Consider the following 16969-nt stretch of genomic DNA (forward strand, 5'->3'; position numbering starts at 1 on the left):
GGGCGCCTTTCAATTGATCAAACATGTCGTCTATTGGAGGCAGCAGATACTTATTCTTTATCGTCTCCTAGTTCAGCCTACGGTAGTTGATATATAACAGTAGCAACTCGTCCTTCTTCTTTCACATTTTAGTGTGGATTTCATCTAATCGTGCATCAAGGTCTAATGTAATAGGGATCTGATGACCGGGGTCCCATAGGTGTTATAATATGGTTCTATCCGTTAGGGTACAGAGTTTAATTGAGTTATAGGTTTCTAGATTTAAGTTTTAGCTTATAATCCCAAGTCTTCAAGTTTAGATGCATTTAAGCATGTGTGATTGTATATTTTAATCGAGAAAATTTCTAGCAATAGCCGAGGACATCCAATACCCAAATATTGAAGGGTCAGGGTGTTATAGCAGCATCTGACCGACTTCCGGATTTTGAGCTAACTCACTAGTGGCAACTCCAAGTCGACTATATTATATACACAGGTTAGCCCACACACATAAAGAAAACACGTGGGCACAGAAAACTGGTGTTCATACTAACCTCTAATTTGTGACACTCATTTGTTGAAATATAGGACGAATGGATAATTTTTATGTTTTGATCATCCAATAAATGTCCACCAATCCCACACTCAGGTAATCAAATAGACGATTTTTTGGATAATGATAGATCTAAACAAAGATCCCTAATTTGGATAGTTTAATTGATTTACTTGAATCTATGTATGGAATTTGTAAGTTATTTCTAAGTGCCCATGTATCATCCACCACCCTCTGCCAAGGTATCAAACTTTTAAACCATTGACAAGTAGAACAAGCCCTTACGTTCTTGGTCTCCCTTTATGAATTACGCAAGTAAGAAAACCATACAAATGTCATGAGAGTTCCAGAACAATAAAAGAGTACCTATGTAGTAAAAACTACATCACTTTGTAAAATTCCATGACCCAGATGTTATAAGCACTGCACAACACTCGAATTCCAGAAAATCCGGCTCCCTTTGCCAATGCTTCAAACTCCTTCTCATTCCTCTCTTTTCCTCCTGGATTAAAAGCCAGCATAAGCATATCTAACTGGAAAGTGCACTGTGCGGCTACATTGGTATCCGGGGCCGATGGAAGAATATATTCGGCGACAATCACCTTGCCGTGGTCCGGAAGTGCATTGTAGCAGTTCTTCAAAAGTTTCAAGCAATGTTCGTCGCTCCAATCGTGCAGTATCCACTGCAAGTTCCATAAATTGTAATCATGATGTAAGCTACCAACATAAGTAAATCTATTATAGCAGATTATGACCATGGACTATAATGATATTTTAATACAATGACTTGGTGTCACTGAAGTGTTTGGGATCATCTGGCCTAGAAAGTAACTGGTTCACATGGAAAATATTTATGAAATCTGCAGCTCATGATTAGAAGAATGCATGGTGAATGTCTGCAACTTAATCACTTACTTCAGCCACTCATCCAGGGGGTCATGCATGCGTTTAAAAAAAATGAACGGTTAGCAAAAGGACAAACTAATTTCGCCATTAAAAATGTATGGCCTGCTTAGTTATTGGGCCCACCTAAAGTTTTATGCTTTGTTGAGGGGTTACAGGCATAAAACTTAAGAACAAATTCTATTTGAGGCCTATCTTCGCCGTTCTAAGCTCACCTTCATGAAAATGGCATCCCCACTAGGGACGCTTGCAAACATATCTCCACCAATATGTTCCACACCTGCAACCAAATCACCTCTAATTTCATGCTTAAATTACAAAATAAATAAATAGAAATATGAGATAAAATTAAATAAAATAAATAGACATACCAAAATAAGCAGGTGCATCGACAACAACATGCGGCAAATCGAAATTTATTCCCTTTATTTGGGGATACTTGGAAATTATCATATTAAGCGTGACTCCAATTCCACCTCCGATGTCAACAACCGAATTCAGTCCTTCAAAACCTTTGTATGTCTCCAAAATCTTCTTCACGATTAGCATGGAATGACTCAGCATGCCTGTGTTGAAGACTTTATTAAATCTGGCATCTGTCCCGGGGTACTCAAACGCATTCATTCCAAATGCCCTGTCGAAAGGGACTCCTCCTTGCATAACTGCGTCTTTCAAGTGGTGCCTACCCGAATAAAATTGATAGAAAACAATGTCTTCAATAATATCTTGTTTAACAATTACATGTAAGAAATTTTATTTGAAAAATCCTCAAGTTTTCTGAATTTTTCTATAAAAATAAAAAGAACTTGACCTTTATTTTTTATTTTTCATGAATCAATACAATTTGACATTTTGAGAATAGGTAGAACAAGATTCAAGTAGCATCCATTCTATTGGGATGAGGTTTCAATGATGATTATTGTTGGGGAAAAAATGAACAAGCCGATAAGTCGGCTTATGGAATGGACTAACTTTGCTGAAATGGCATAAGCCGATCAAGTGGCAGAAGCCGATCGAGCACTGAGTTAGACGAAGCTTTTGTATCCGGAGTGTGCAGCCTCCAAGGAGGATGATGCAACTAAAAGGACAAACAAAGAGCCCTCCCTTTGGAATAGCCATGTACAACCGACCTAGCCCATAGGTTGGCAATAGGTCGATTATGGATTGGCCATATCTCAGCTGATAGTCGATTACGGATCACCCATAGCTCGGTCATAAGTCGATTATGGATCGACTACAGGTCGAGAACCGCAAGACCACAAATCAACAATACTCTTAATTGGCTCGCTGATAGTAAGGGCTGATTCGTGAGTAGAGTCGGGGCCCACTCTGGTCTTGACCCAAGGCCAACCTAAGGCCGACCTAAGAGAATTTGCATAAACTCCTAACGTCATGGGGGATCTTTCGAGATCTCTGGGAGATAATATCGGATCTCGATAATCTTGGGAATCCCTCATCTCACGGAAATCCTGGATTACAGCCAGGAAATCAGGAGAGAATCCAACTGAAATGATATTCAGAGTCTCCTATAAATAAAGGTACCGTCCACCATTCAAGGTATGTGAAATACGAAGAAAAATCCTAATATTCGACTGTTATCTCTTTCTAAAAGATTTTTACTCCCTTCTTAAAGACCTCGATCCTGACTTAGGCATCGGAGAGTTCCTTGCAATCACTAGGGCCTCATTTGTCCCTCTTTTGTACTTCTACAGGTCTAGGGAAGACCCATACATCGAATCTACCAGAAAATTGCATTAAAAGTTTGGCGCCGTCTATGGGAACAACATCGTAAGTCGTTCCTGCTCTACAAGAAATGGTCTAGATAACTTGTGATGGCAAAGGGAAAAAAGAAGGCACAATCCCCCCAGTGGTGATTCTAATCACAACTCTGCCCACGCCAGAACGTGCTCCAGAATCTGTGGAATGACTGGAACAACAGGAGAGCTGCTAGGGTTCTCTGCAACACCAGGCCACCTCAGGTTTAAGCAGGCGCGGTCAACAAAACCGTGGAAGGAATGGTCGATGGAATGCCCTTAAGGAGGAGGTCAGAGATATTAGGGTCGACTTGGGTTTATATGAAATAGGTACCAGAGAAAATGTAGCCTTAGCAGTGCAGGAATCTGATCAGAGGGGGGGACAGTCGAGTGACGTCTGAACATATACCAACCCTTCTCAACCTTCCGCCGCATAAGCCGCTCCACAACTGAGCCAGCATCATGACTCGGTCGAGCCAGTCCTATCCCATTTTTCGGGAACTGTCCCGTTACATGCATCCGACCTACGTCATGAGATAGATCGAAGAAGGCATAACTGACCTTCAGCCGAAGCCACCACCGACAAGGAGGAACCATGGAAGGTTGAGATCCAAAACCTACAAAAGCAGATTATAGACATGAAGCAAAACTACTAAGCAACACATCTGGAGCAGAAGAAATTAAGTCTCCCTATATGGCCGATATAATATGAGCACGGTTACGAGCCAAGTTTTGGTTGCCCTAGATCACACCCTACACTGGGAATACCGACCCAACTGAGCACATGGAGTCCTTTCGGACTTACATGGAGATACACGATGCATCAGACGTGGTTATGTGCTAAGCCTTTTTGCTGACCTTAGCCGAAATTGCTCGACTCTAGTTTAAACAATTAAAGCTAAAGTCCATTAGTTCATTCTCCGAACTCAGCGAGGCATTTGTCACAAACTTCATTGGGGGAAAGAAAAGGCTCAAAGCAGCAGCCCACCTAAGCACTCGGATGAAACTGCACTGAACGCCATTATGATCGGACTAAGGGACAAGCTGTTCCTATTATCCCTAGATAAGAACCCTCCTACCACGCTAGCCAAATTCATGAACCGGTCTCAGAAGTATGCCAATGCCGATGAATCTCAAATCTTGCGGGATGCAGCTCAAAACAGAAATGCTTCGGCCAAAGAACAGGCGAAGAAAGAGTCTGACTCGACCAACACAGGAAAAAAACTAAAGGACAACCGTATGTCGAGCAAGCGACTCGACAGTAAGTTCACTACTAACACCCTACTCAACAAATCCCATGAGCAGGTTCTGATGGAAATAAAGGGCGAACGCTTCATCCACTGGCCGAACAAGTTACGAAGCAATCCCGATCAAAGGAGCAGGAACAAATATTGTCACTTTCATCGAATCATGGACATAACACGAGCGACTATTATAATCTCAAGCAGGAGATTGAAAGACTTATTCGAGAAGACCATCTTGGGGAACATGTGGATTAAGGAGGTAATAGGATTACAGCTGCCGAATAACGCCCGGTCGACAACCGGCCAGCTGATGAAATCCGAACAATCATCTGTGGTCACAAGGGCGAAGGCAACTCGAACAATGCTCGAAAGAATTATGCGAGGAGTATTAGCCATCCCGAGGCAGAAATCATGGTCCTTGCCCGACCTTCGAAGGAAAGGAAACTGGAAAAGTATAACGTGACCTTTATGGAGGAAGATGCTTGAGGCATTCATCACTCTCATGATGACGCCTTGGTAATTTTCATAACCATACCCAACTAGAAAGTATACCAAGTCCTCATCGATACAGGGTCATCCGCAGACGTGCTTTTCACCCAAGCCTTTGACAAGATGGGTATTGATCAGTCCGTGCTCCAACTAGTACGAACTCCCCCGATCAGATTCTCAGGCGGATAGATCCTGCTTGAAGGAGTGATTCGCTCCCTCTCATGGCCGGGGATGGGTAGAACTAGACAACTGTAATTGTCAACTTTCTTGTGGTCAATTAGTCATTAGTGTATAACACTATTCTCGGACGACCATCGCTGTACCTCCTCCGGGTGATAGTTTCTGCTTATCACCTTTCCATAAAATTCCCAAAGAGCATGGCGTGGGAATTGTCAAAGGGGACCAGCACGACGCTCGGTGATGCTACGCAATGACCCTAAAGGCTCCGCCAGAGGTAATGATGATGGAGTCCTTGGATCCACGAGAGGAGTCTCCTGAACAAGGTCAACCCGTGGAAGACCTTATTCAGATCCCATTAGACGAGTCTAACGCCTTTAAGACCATACAGGTCAGGTCATCCTTGACTCTGCCAGTGAAGGACCGATTGATAGCCCTACTACGATGATACGCTGACGTTTTTGCATGGTCCCATGAGGACAGCCAGGGATTGACCCCTCCATCATCTCACACCAGCTGAACATCGATCCGACCTACAGGCCGATCCGACAGAAGTGACGCGCCCTTGGTCTGGAGAGGTACGCCGTGATTAAAGAAGAGGTCAGCAACCTCCTCAAGGTAAAATTCATCGAATAAGTATGCCATCTTGATTGGGTGACCAACATTGTATTGGTAAAAAAACCAACAGGAAATAGCGAGTCTGTGTAGACTACACAAACCTGAATAAAGCTTACCCTAAAGATATCTTCCCTCTTCCCAGGATCGATCGGTTGGTCAATAGTACCGTGGGACATGAACTTCTTAGTTTTATGGATGCATATTTAGGGTATAACCAGATTGTAATGCACATAGGAAATAAATCTAAAATTACCTTTGTCACTGACAAATGTCTTTATTGTTACTGGGTAATGGCCTTTGGTCTAAAGAATGTAGGAGTGACCTATTAAAGACTGGTCAATAAAATGTTCGCTCGCCAAATAAGGCGAATGATGGAAGTATATATCAACGATATACTCGTCAAAAGTGTTAAAGCTATAGATCACGTAGCCGACCTTGAGAAAATGTTCCTTATCTTTCGGAAATACCGGATGAAACTGAATCCGAGCAAGTGCGCATTCGGCGTAAGCTCAGGGAAGTTCCTCAGTTTTCTAGTTAGTTAGCAAGGGATCGAGGTAAATCTTGAGAAAATTAAAGCGTTACTTGACATGCACTCTCCAAAGATTATTAAAGATGTACAAAGGCTGATCGGAAGAGTTGTCGTGCTCAATCGATTCGTGTCCTGAGCGACGGATAAATACCTTCCCTTTTTTAAACAATTGAAGGGAAGGCAGATAGTGAACTAGACCGAAGAGTGTGAAACAACCATCCAGCAACTCAAAAAATATTTAGGATCGCTGCCTTTGCTCTCCAAACCCAAGCTAGAAGAGACACTGCTACTGTACTTGGCAGTATCTGACGCAGCAATCAGCTCGGCATTGATTCGGGAGCATGAAGGGAAGCAGTTCCCAGTTTAGTACGTTAGCAAAGCACTTGTTCCAGCAAAGACAATATATCTGAACTTGAAAAAAGTGACCTTGGAATTGTTCATTTCTTTTTGACACCTGCAACCATACTTCCAAGCCCATTCGATTATCGTCCTTACCGATCAGCCATTGTGGCAAGTGCTATAAACCAGAAGCCTCAGGCCGTCTCACTAAGTGGGCAATCGAACTGAGTGAGTTTGACATCAGTTATAAGCTGAGAGCTGTAATAAAAGCTCAAGCTATGGTCAACTTCATCATCGAGATCACACAACAATCTGAGCAATCTATGATCGATGAACGACCTCCTTCTGACCCACCTGAATTGGAAGGATCCGAAGATCAGCGCAGCCTGGTATCATCCGACTCCCTACTTCAGCCCGACCCTCCCTATTGGAAGCTCTATGTTGATGGCTCCTCCAACTCCAAGGCAAGCGTGGCCGCGATCATCCTGGAAACTCCCAATTACACACATATATAGTATGCTTTAAGATTTGGATTCCAAGCCTCCAATAACACAGCAGAGTACGAGGCCTTGCTCATTAGACTACATTTAGCAGCAAATAGGGGTGCTAGCCACCTTGATGTTTTTAGTGACTCGCAACTAGTCATTAACCAGATAGTCGACGTTTACCAGACCAAAAAAGAATGCCTAAAAGCTTACCTTCAGAAGGCCAAGGAATTGATCTGTGGCTTCCGACACTGCAATGTCGCCTTGATCCTGTGAGCCGAGAATTCTAAAGTTGATATGCTAGTGAAGCTTACTATAGCAGACAAAGACAAGATCCCTAGATCTATCCCTATCGAATTCTTGGCCAAGCCAAGCATCGACGAAGCAGACATCCCAACCATACTTCTAATTCACTCGGAACCGATGTGGGCGAACTCAATCTTCCCTTATCTCGAAACCGGTGAATTGCCCGGAGATCGAACAGAAGCATGACGAATGAAGATTAAAGTCGCCCGATATACCATGCTCAATGGCGCACTCTGTAAGAAAGGCTTTTATCTACCTTACTTAAGATGCCTACGACCTGAAGAAGCGGAATACATCCTAAGGGAGATTCACAAAGGCTTCTGCGGGAATCACTCTGGAGGACGATCAATAGCCCACAAAGTCGTCTGGCAAGGTTACTATTGGTCGACCATCCAACATGACGTGCGGAAGCTCGTCCAAAGATGCGATAAATGCCAGAAGTTCATGACTGTTCCATGACAACCATCGGAAGAGATTACCCCCATGGCAATTTGCTCAGTGGGGAATCGACATTATCGAGCCATTCCCCACGGGAAAAGGTCAGACTAAGTTCGTTATCGTTGCTGTGGATTATTTCACCAAATGGGCAGAGGTAGAGCCATTGGCTAAGATAACTAAGGAAGTGTCCCATTTTTACAACGCTCGGGTCAAGGTCAGGAGGTTTCGAGCGGGAGACCTAGTCCTTCGTAAGACATTCCAGAATACTAAGGAAGCCGGTACGGGGACCTTGGGACCAAACTGGGAAGGACCCTACATGATTTCAAGCACAGTCCAACCCAGCACATACCGATTAGAGGATCTGGCTAGTCAATTACTCCATCATCCGTGGAATGCTGAGCACCTGAAGATTTACTATCCTTGAGTTGGTAAACAGATGATCTATGTCCGAGATATGTCAAGATCGGCATTCGACTTAGGTTAGATCTACAGACGATCTTTGTTCGAGCAAGTTCTGAGTAACACTCGACTGATACGTACATACTCACCTCTGTTATGTAACCCGACCAATGAGGAAAATGAAGACAAATCTTCAGGAATGAGGCATTTTCATTAATAGAGATCAAAATAGTGTAGTTACATTGGTATTACATCGACTCTGATTCCAAAGTTTATACCTCGGGAAATGAGAAAAAATAAAAAAGAAAAAAATATAAATACAATATGCTGAAGATAATGACACTTGTGGTACTAGAAGCGCTTAAGGCTCAGGCACTTGGTGTGCTTGAAGTGCTTAAAGCTCCGACACCTGGTGTGCTTGAAATGCCTGAAGCTGAAAAAGGGAACAGGATGAAGGAAATACTGCTCTATAAAATTAACTTAAAGGCTTAGTCATCGCTTCAGAAGCCGTCGGGGACGCCAGTTCAGGAGCCCCTTCCTTGCCCGACCCATCGGAGCCCAACTCAAGCTCGTCAAAGGTTGAAAGGTCAAGCTCGAGGATGCTCTCCTTCATCGCCCTCACGCACTCGGCATAGCCTTGGTGATAGAGAGTATCCCTCTCATTCAAGAACGCTTGAGATGATTAGAATTCCTTCACAACGTCCCTTCATGCAAGGGCTAGGGCAGCCTTGTTCTCCATCTTCAGCTGATCCAGCTTGGTGCTCTTATCCACTAGCTGAGTATGACATTCATCATGTAACACCTTCGCCTCTTGCAATCGCGAGGCCATCTCAGCCTTCTCAGCACAAGATGCTTCGAGAGCAGCCTTCATCACCTCTAGCTCGGCCTCCACGGTCGATGTTCGAGCTTCAGCCTCCTTTGCTCGCCTATGAGCTTGAGCAAGCTCGGCACGGGCCTTCAACGAGCATGGGGCAAGCTGAAATAAGATACAAAAGGAAAAGGGGTCAAGACAAGCAATCCAAAAATAAAACAGTCAAGAAGTAACGTCTGATGAAGCTCTTACCTCAAGAAGGGTGGTCGTCATGCGAGCAAGCATCAGATCCATGGGGGAATCGAATAAGTCAACGAATTGTTCTTCGGTGCCATGACGATCTGCCCATTGAAGGATTCCCTCCATAGTCCGACGGAGGCTCCCTTTCTCTTCCTCTGCCTCCTCCCTCTTCGAAGGCTATACCTTGAAAGGAGGTTTGACAAACTCCTGAGGCTTGGAAGGAGCTACCTCCACGCCCTCATCCACGACCTTTATGACTGTCAGGTAAGAGGGGGCGACCTTCCTCTTGCTCTTGGAGGACGTCTTCTGCTTCTTCTTCTTTAGAGCATGCGTGTGGTCCTGAGGAGGTGCCCAAACTTTAGAGGGAGGCCAGAGGATGGGTCGAGCCTCAGACATCTCTACATCAAAGCATGAAGAGACACGAAAGTACGTCAGAAGCATTTTCTCAAGTACGATTTGGAGTCCGAAGGCTTAGCTGAAGGTCTTACCAAAAGTCATACTTGTTAGAGCTATGTCCAAGTCTGACCGGAGGAGTTGCTCTGGTTAGAGAAGCACTTTCCAAGATCTCCTCTCTCAAGTCAAGGCTCGCAGGTCCTTGATTCGAACTACCGAGCCACTGTCGAGCAACAATGGATGTTTAGGAATGATTAGGAGAAGGACATGTAAACAGAGTTAGAAGATGTAAAAGATAACCGATCAATGGAAACAAGAATCACCACTAAACTTACCTAGCTCGGAAAAGGCTCGGGGAATGAGAGATTGAATTGGTCCTGGGTCGGCCGTCTCCTAGCGATCGTAAGTCCAGAACCACTTGTCCCTCCAATGCTTGTTGGAGGAAGGGGGATCGGTTATCAAAGCTGTGTCGGTATTTCGCCACACACAGAAATAATACCTGTTAGGCTGAAGGGGGTTCGGCCTTAGTTGATACAAGTGGAGGAACTCATTCACTGATAACTCGGGCTGCTCATGTTAAGCCCATAAGATCGCGCAGCCGAACAAGTCCCTCCACCCATTCGACGTCAATTGTCCCGGGGCCAAGCCAAGGCAAGCCAAGAGACGCTGGGCAATCCCTTAGAGTGGGAGTCACAGGCCGCATTGCAGGGCGACTTGAAAAATCGTAACTGCTCTAGTGGGAGGTCGATCCGGTAGTTCGTCTGCTAAAGGAAATCGTAGGATTAAATATTCAGGAATGTGATACCCGAACCTGATTCGGATAAGCTCCTCCTCAGATAAGGTTGAGGGCACTGGCCCTCTCGGATCCTCCTCACCCACTCGGTCATCATCAGGCGGATCGCGTGCTTCAACAACTTATTCAGTCACCGAAGGCACGACCATTTCCCTCGGCCCAGGCTTCGTCTCATGCCTGGGAGACATATCTAATGCCCTAGCGGCAGTCACCAGTCTCTACGCTGGGGATTGCTCTGAAACTCTCCTCGACAATGAATACTAAAAAGCGACATCCGCCATCACTACCGGTGGCGAAGGTGGGTTCGACATAACCCTAAGGCAACTACTCGCCGCACTTGCGCTACCGAAAACCCCCTCCTGCGAGCTCATGGAGCTAGACATGAACTAAAAAATGAAAGGAGGAGGGGGAAGAGAGCTCACCAGAGTTGAGGCTGGCGGAGTTTCAATCGAGCTGTGGCAAGAACAGTTGTGCCTATAAGAACAGAAAGGTAGAGAGAGGAAGAAAATGAGATAGGAATAGAAATAACCCAAGGGTTAGGGCTTCTTTTATATAGCTATGCCACGTGCCACTTGTTTAAAGGGATCATTGATGGCGCGCCATATGGACGCCTCTTTGGCTGCCCTGGAACAACATGTGGCATAGCCCCATGCACCATTCGAGTTCGACATCAAGTACGGTGCCACGTGTCATTCCTTCATTGCTTTGCCACTGAAATGACGACTTAACAACCCACGTGACATCTAGTACTGAATTGACACGTCATAAAAGAAGTTGACATGCTTCGACATTCGCGCTAGCCACCATATCTGGGATTAATGACTACGCGACTCGACCCAGTCCATACATAACCCGACCTAGTTCCAATTTACTTCTCGACCTTCATAGGTCGGCATGAGAAGTAGAGGGGCTCACTGTTGGGGGAAAAATGGACAAGTCGATAAGTCGACTTATGGAATGGACCAACTCTGCTGAAATAACATAAGCCGATCAAGTGGCATAAGCCAATTGAGCATCGAGTTAGACGAAGCTTTTGTATCTGGAGTGTGCAGCTTCTAAGGAGGATGATGCAACTATAAGGACACATAAAGAGCCTGCCTTTGGAATAGCCATGTACTACCGACCTAGCCCATATGTCGGAAAATAGATCGATTATGGATAGGCCATATCTCAACCAACAGTCGATTATGGATCGCCCATAGCTCGGTCATAAGTCGATTATGGATCGGCTACAGGTCGAGAGCTGCACTACCACAGATCAACAATGCTCTCAATTGGATCACTGATTGTAAGGGTTGATTTGTGAGTAGAGTCGGGGCCCACTCTGGTCCCGACCCAAGGCTGACCTAAGAGAATTTGCATAAACTCCTAACGTCTTGGGGGATCTTTCGAGATCTCTGGGAGATAATATTGGACCCTGATCATCTTGGGAATCCCTCATCTCACGAAAATCTTAGATTACAGCCACGAAATCAGAAGAGAATCCAACCGAAATGATGTTCAGAGTCTCTTATAAATAAAGGTATCGTCCACAATTCAAGGTATGTGAATATATAGAGAAAAATCCTAATATTCGACTATTATCTCTTTCCGGAAGATTTTTACTCCGTTCTCAAAGACCTCAATCCTGACTTAGGCATCGGAGAGTCCCCTGCAATCACCAGGGCCTCTTTTGTCCCTCTTTTGTACTTCTACAGGTCCAGGGAAGGCCCATACATCAGATCTACCGGAAAACTGCATCAACAATTATGGCAAAGACAAATAATGAAATAAGAGTATTTGTTCAATTATGGAAAGAGTACTCGGTTACTTCCAATCATCAAATGGATTTAACATCATCCTCATGTAAATCTCATTCCAATTAATTGGGTAAGCTCCAACTGGATTTATGCATATGAAAATGAGGTTTTTCCATATAACCACCCATCTTTAGGGCCATCGCCCTATAATTGCCCGATTTTAAAAATTTTAAATTAGGGCCCATTTGAATACAATCAATAAGTAGCTTTTTTTTAAAATAAAAAATAAAAAATAAAAAATTAATAACTTCTGTAAGTTAATAACTTACTTTTCTTAAGTAAGTTAGCTTGGTTATTAAACTTAAATAAGTAGTTTTTTTCTTTTATAGAAAAAGTAACTTATTTTTATCCCTTATTTTTACCGCTTTTTAACTTTTAAAAGTATAACTTATTTCCTTCATTTTCATCGGTGATACAACAACTAAAGAAATTATTTAAGGGAATATGATCTCCATGTCCATGAACCCTTTATAAATTCATGAGATTAAAAAATCATCCAATGAATGGGTAGATGATCTAGTGGCCCCAAATGATGATGACCCATATCGAGGTGGCCCCACATGATGAATGATTCACATTAAAGGTCTTCCCCTAATGATGAATGGTCCACATCCAAGGTGAGCCCCAAATGATGGGCAACCCACATTGAAGTGGGGCCCACATGTTGGGCAACCCACATCAAAGGTAGGCTCCACGTGATGGGCAATTAATAATGGTGGGCCCCACATGATGAATGATCCACATCAATGTTGGCCCTACATGATGGGCAATCCACATCAAAGATTGGACTAATATCCGTGGTGGGTCCCACATGATGATAGTCCACATCATCGGAGGTGGGCCCACATGATGTACGGTCGACATCAAATGTATTAGTGAATTTATTTGTGCACTTTATTTGTCAACCACATGCATCTATGTATCAATGAATCAATTGAGCCCTTAGAAGCTAAAGAACGAAGACATATGAAGACTAGAGCATTAAAGAGCAAAAAATAAGAATGTGATGTACCTTAGTGACCCTAACCGTTGACCAAAAACAACCGTTTGCCTCTATATAATCATAACATTTATAGGTGAAGCTTGTTTGATTATCTCATAACCTTAGGAGACAAAATTGGAATATGATAAGGATAAAAGAGGTGTGGGCTACTGTGAAACAATTTGTCCAAACAACAACCATCGTTTGTCCAAACAACAACCATCGAGCGATATCAATCGATCTTAATCGATCAGGATCGGGATCGAGCGATCGAATATGTCCAAAACTGACCGGTAACATATTTGTCCAAATTTGAATTATGTTTGATCAATCGACAGCTCAGTCGATTGATCAATATGAACCATTTCTGCCTTATAAAAAATAAAAAGTAAAAAATAAAAAAAACCGTTGGAGCTCAAATGTTTTATAAAGGACATACGGACCTTTGACATTTGTGTGGATTTTTGGTGCAACAAGGGACTGTATTTTTTTTTAACTCAAACCACACATCCTATGCCTCTAATCTTATAAGTTTGTTATCTTTTTCGAAATTTTAACTCCATGGGAAAGTACAAGTGGGCTGCTCGAAAGCTTAAACTGGAATTCGGCTTGAGCTTGCCCCAACTGCTAACCGAACGGGGCTGAGCTGTGCTTAATGAGCAAGCTAAGCCGTACTCCAGCAAAGGTAGGCTGCTTGTCAAACTGAACCAAGCTTTCCCCGATGGATTTGGCTTGGGCTTGGTCAGGAACACGTGTTTCTTGACGGTACTTTATCAAAGGAAGTATTACAATACCGTCCTTTTTTTCTTTTTCTTTTTTCTTTTTTTTTTAATTTTAAAATAATAATAATTTTGGCCTTTTCCTTCACGTTTGTCTTCTTGACAAAGTGGAGAATCTAGAATTGTCGGCCTTATAGTATGTGTTTTGACATCCCACCCATTCAACAGGTGCACACTAAAATAATTAAAAACCATTAGGGCAGCAATCACATGGTGGGCCAATCCATAAAAATAATATATGCCACTCAAAACATCTAAATTCAAGTGTCACGCATTTAATGATTTGAGTGGCTAGAATGCATTGGATGGATTGAATGATACACATAACATGAGGGCCCATGATTCTTGAATTTTACTAATTTTTAAAGAAAAATTTGGATGGGAGTAATTTTCAATTTCGTGCTTCAAAAAGCACCAACGTACAATTTACAACCGTCCAGGAGTTATTGGGTAAAATGTTGATAATTTTGCGGTAAAAATCTCTAAAATCTATCATTTCTCTTTAAAATAATAATAATGATAATAATTTATTATTATTATTTTTTTAAAAAAAAAAAGAAGAAAAAAAAAGAAAAAAAAAAAGAAAAAAAGAACATGGGTGTGAAGCCTACCAAGATTCCATGAAAACCTTGTCCTGGATCATAACTGCAAAGGGGGCCATGGAAACACCATCTTCATTCCGAACGAGGAACTTACACACAGGTGCCAAACCATAGAGTGTCTCAGAGCAGCCCTCCTCGTGTGTTTGAAGAGTGCATGTCAGAACTGAATAGCTAGCCAGAAGGCGTAGGATGCGATCGACCATTGTGGGGGCCTCTGAATTCTTTGTGGGCAGATGAGCGGCAATCTGGGAAGGGGAGAGGTGGGCCCCTGGGCCAGCTTTCGCTATAATCTCTAGTAGGTCGAGCTCTACTGCTGCTTTCAAGACCATCGGGAGGGCGGAGATGCGGGCCAATTTCATGGCCAAAATACATTCTTCTTCTTCGTTGGAGATCTTGAGCTGCTTGACGATGGAAGCCATGTTATGAGGTTGGTTTCTATGTAGTGGTTCGGTGGTGCATGCACAGGTATGTATGTATGCTAGGTTGATGGCGCAAGCAATCAAGACGGACAGACACGGGAGGAGACACAAAAGTGGGTACAAGTCAGGAGAAAGAACGGTGTTTAAAATATTCGACGGCGTGCAGATACCCAACAAATGGATTCAATGTCACGCGTACATAACCGTGGCCCCGGAAATGTGTTTTGTTGTACGATCTCCTCCCATCGCTGCAGGTCAGATGCGAAGAGGAATCTTAGTAACTGGCTACTACATGAATAAATGAAAAGATAAAACTTTCATTGGATGAAGGGCTAAGAGGGTTGGAAAAAAATAAAAATAAAATAAAAAAGCAAAAATAAAAAATAAAAAATCAGAGTTAAAAAACAGAAAACATAATGTGTTTTCTTTTTTTCCCTTTTAAAAATGTTTTCGCCCCCATCAGATAAGCATCTGATAGGAAGAGGGACGGGATAGCGTTTGTATTGAAAATAAAGAAAATTCCTTGCGAGCATGTGGCTTGTGACCTGTCTCGAGCTATGTTAGTGTTTGATACGCATGCACCGCATGTCCAGTCCGGGGGCTGCCTCTTTGGTGTCCTCTTCACTCTCCATTCTTTTATTATTCTCTACTTCTATTTCGTTTGTGGGCAAATCATACATCCAACTTTAGCTTTAAGTGGCCATTATTATGATTGTTGATGCAAAAATTTACACGTCCTCCTTATATCACTTGAGACATGCAAAAGAAGATAAAGATGGAAACCCAGTAGGGGACTCTCTGGTGCCTAAGTCAAACATGCAAGGTAGGTCTAGTAGAACTTAGGATTTTTCGGAGTATTTTCTGGGTTAGATTGTGCATACCTTTTACTATTAGGGATGCTCTTATTTATAAGTGAAAGATGCTGGTGGCATAGGGGATGATCTCACTATTTAGCAGGAGCATATTGTAGAGGGATTCGGATCTTCCGAGATTTTCAGCGAAGATCTCGGACAAACCCGTGTTGTAGTTATTTTTTGAGATCTTCGACTGAGATCTCGAACTAGTAGTTTTAGTAATATCTAGATAGTTGGTACCAGATCGGAACTAGTGGAAGCGCGTGGTAGGAGGCAGAGGTGAAGAGTCCAAGGTGACTTATACGGTTGCTTTTGAGAGCAGTTTGCCGACCTGAATTCTTTAATGAACCATGGTCGGGTTTTCCCTCGGTATTAAGTAGATGGCTGACCTGTCGACCTGCCTTTGTCCGAGCACAGAAGCCAAGGTCATTTCCTTAGTGAAATGTGAACAGAATCAGGGTGACCGTCCTCTTCGTCTTATCACACGAGCAGGAGTTGTTCTCAAGAAATGACTCGAGCAGTAACTCGAAAATGTATGGGACTGTGGAAGAGCTTGCTATCTGATGGAAGTGGGTACTTCATCTTCTGGCGGCTGAGCTCGTGATGCACATAAATGTTTGACCTAAACTTATCTTATTGGTCAATCCATACTTACGCATAACAGTAGCCCCCCTGCTTCCAAGCTCGTGCAACGGGCTTTGGAAGTAAGTAGATATGGGTGAGGTCGGACATTCTTACACATGGGGTGTCAGGCCTGTTTTGTCGTTAATGCGAGATAAGGAAGCATGCATGGGAATCAGGGCATATCTGCAACCACGATATGGCACACTTGAGGTGGCATGCCTTAGCTCGAGGTCACGTGCGTTGTCAGGGCACCTGTTTGGTCCTCATCATATGGGGCTCTGACACATGATGTATTCTAGAGAGTCAGGTCGACCAACAAGTGGAAGAGCTCCACATGTCTAAGTGTGAGTGTTGAGGAGGCATTTTGGCTCCCACATTAAGTGTGAGCATTAAATGCTCGTACGGATGGGTTTCCTATAAAGGAGGGGGTAAGAGTTATTTGTCTCGCTGCTTCTCTCAG

General features: G+C 43.4%; 1 protein-coding gene across 1 annotated transcript; it reads right to left on the reverse strand.

The window, feature by feature from the left end:
- Nucleotides 1-803: 803 nt before the first annotated feature.
- On the reverse strand, nucleotides 804-15301 carry LOC131248693 (caffeic acid 3-O-methyltransferase-like). Its single transcript, XM_058249083.1, has 4 exons — nucleotides 14622-15301; nucleotides 1807-2117; nucleotides 1651-1715; nucleotides 804-1215 (listed from the first exon to the last, which is right to left on the reverse strand). Exons 1-4 carry the CDS (start codon nucleotides 15029-15031, stop codon nucleotides 913-915), a joined length of 1089 nt encoding a protein of 362 aa, XP_058105066.1. The 5' UTR covers nucleotides 15032-15301; the 3' UTR covers nucleotides 804-912.
- Between the last annotated feature and the right edge of the window lie 1668 nt (nucleotides 15302-16969).

Source organism: Magnolia sinica, chromosome 6, assembly GCF_029962835.1.
Source record: "Magnolia sinica isolate HGM2019 chromosome 6, MsV1, whole genome shotgun sequence".
Taxonomy (NCBI): Eukaryota; Viridiplantae; Streptophyta; class Magnoliopsida; order Magnoliales; family Magnoliaceae; genus Magnolia; species Magnolia sinica.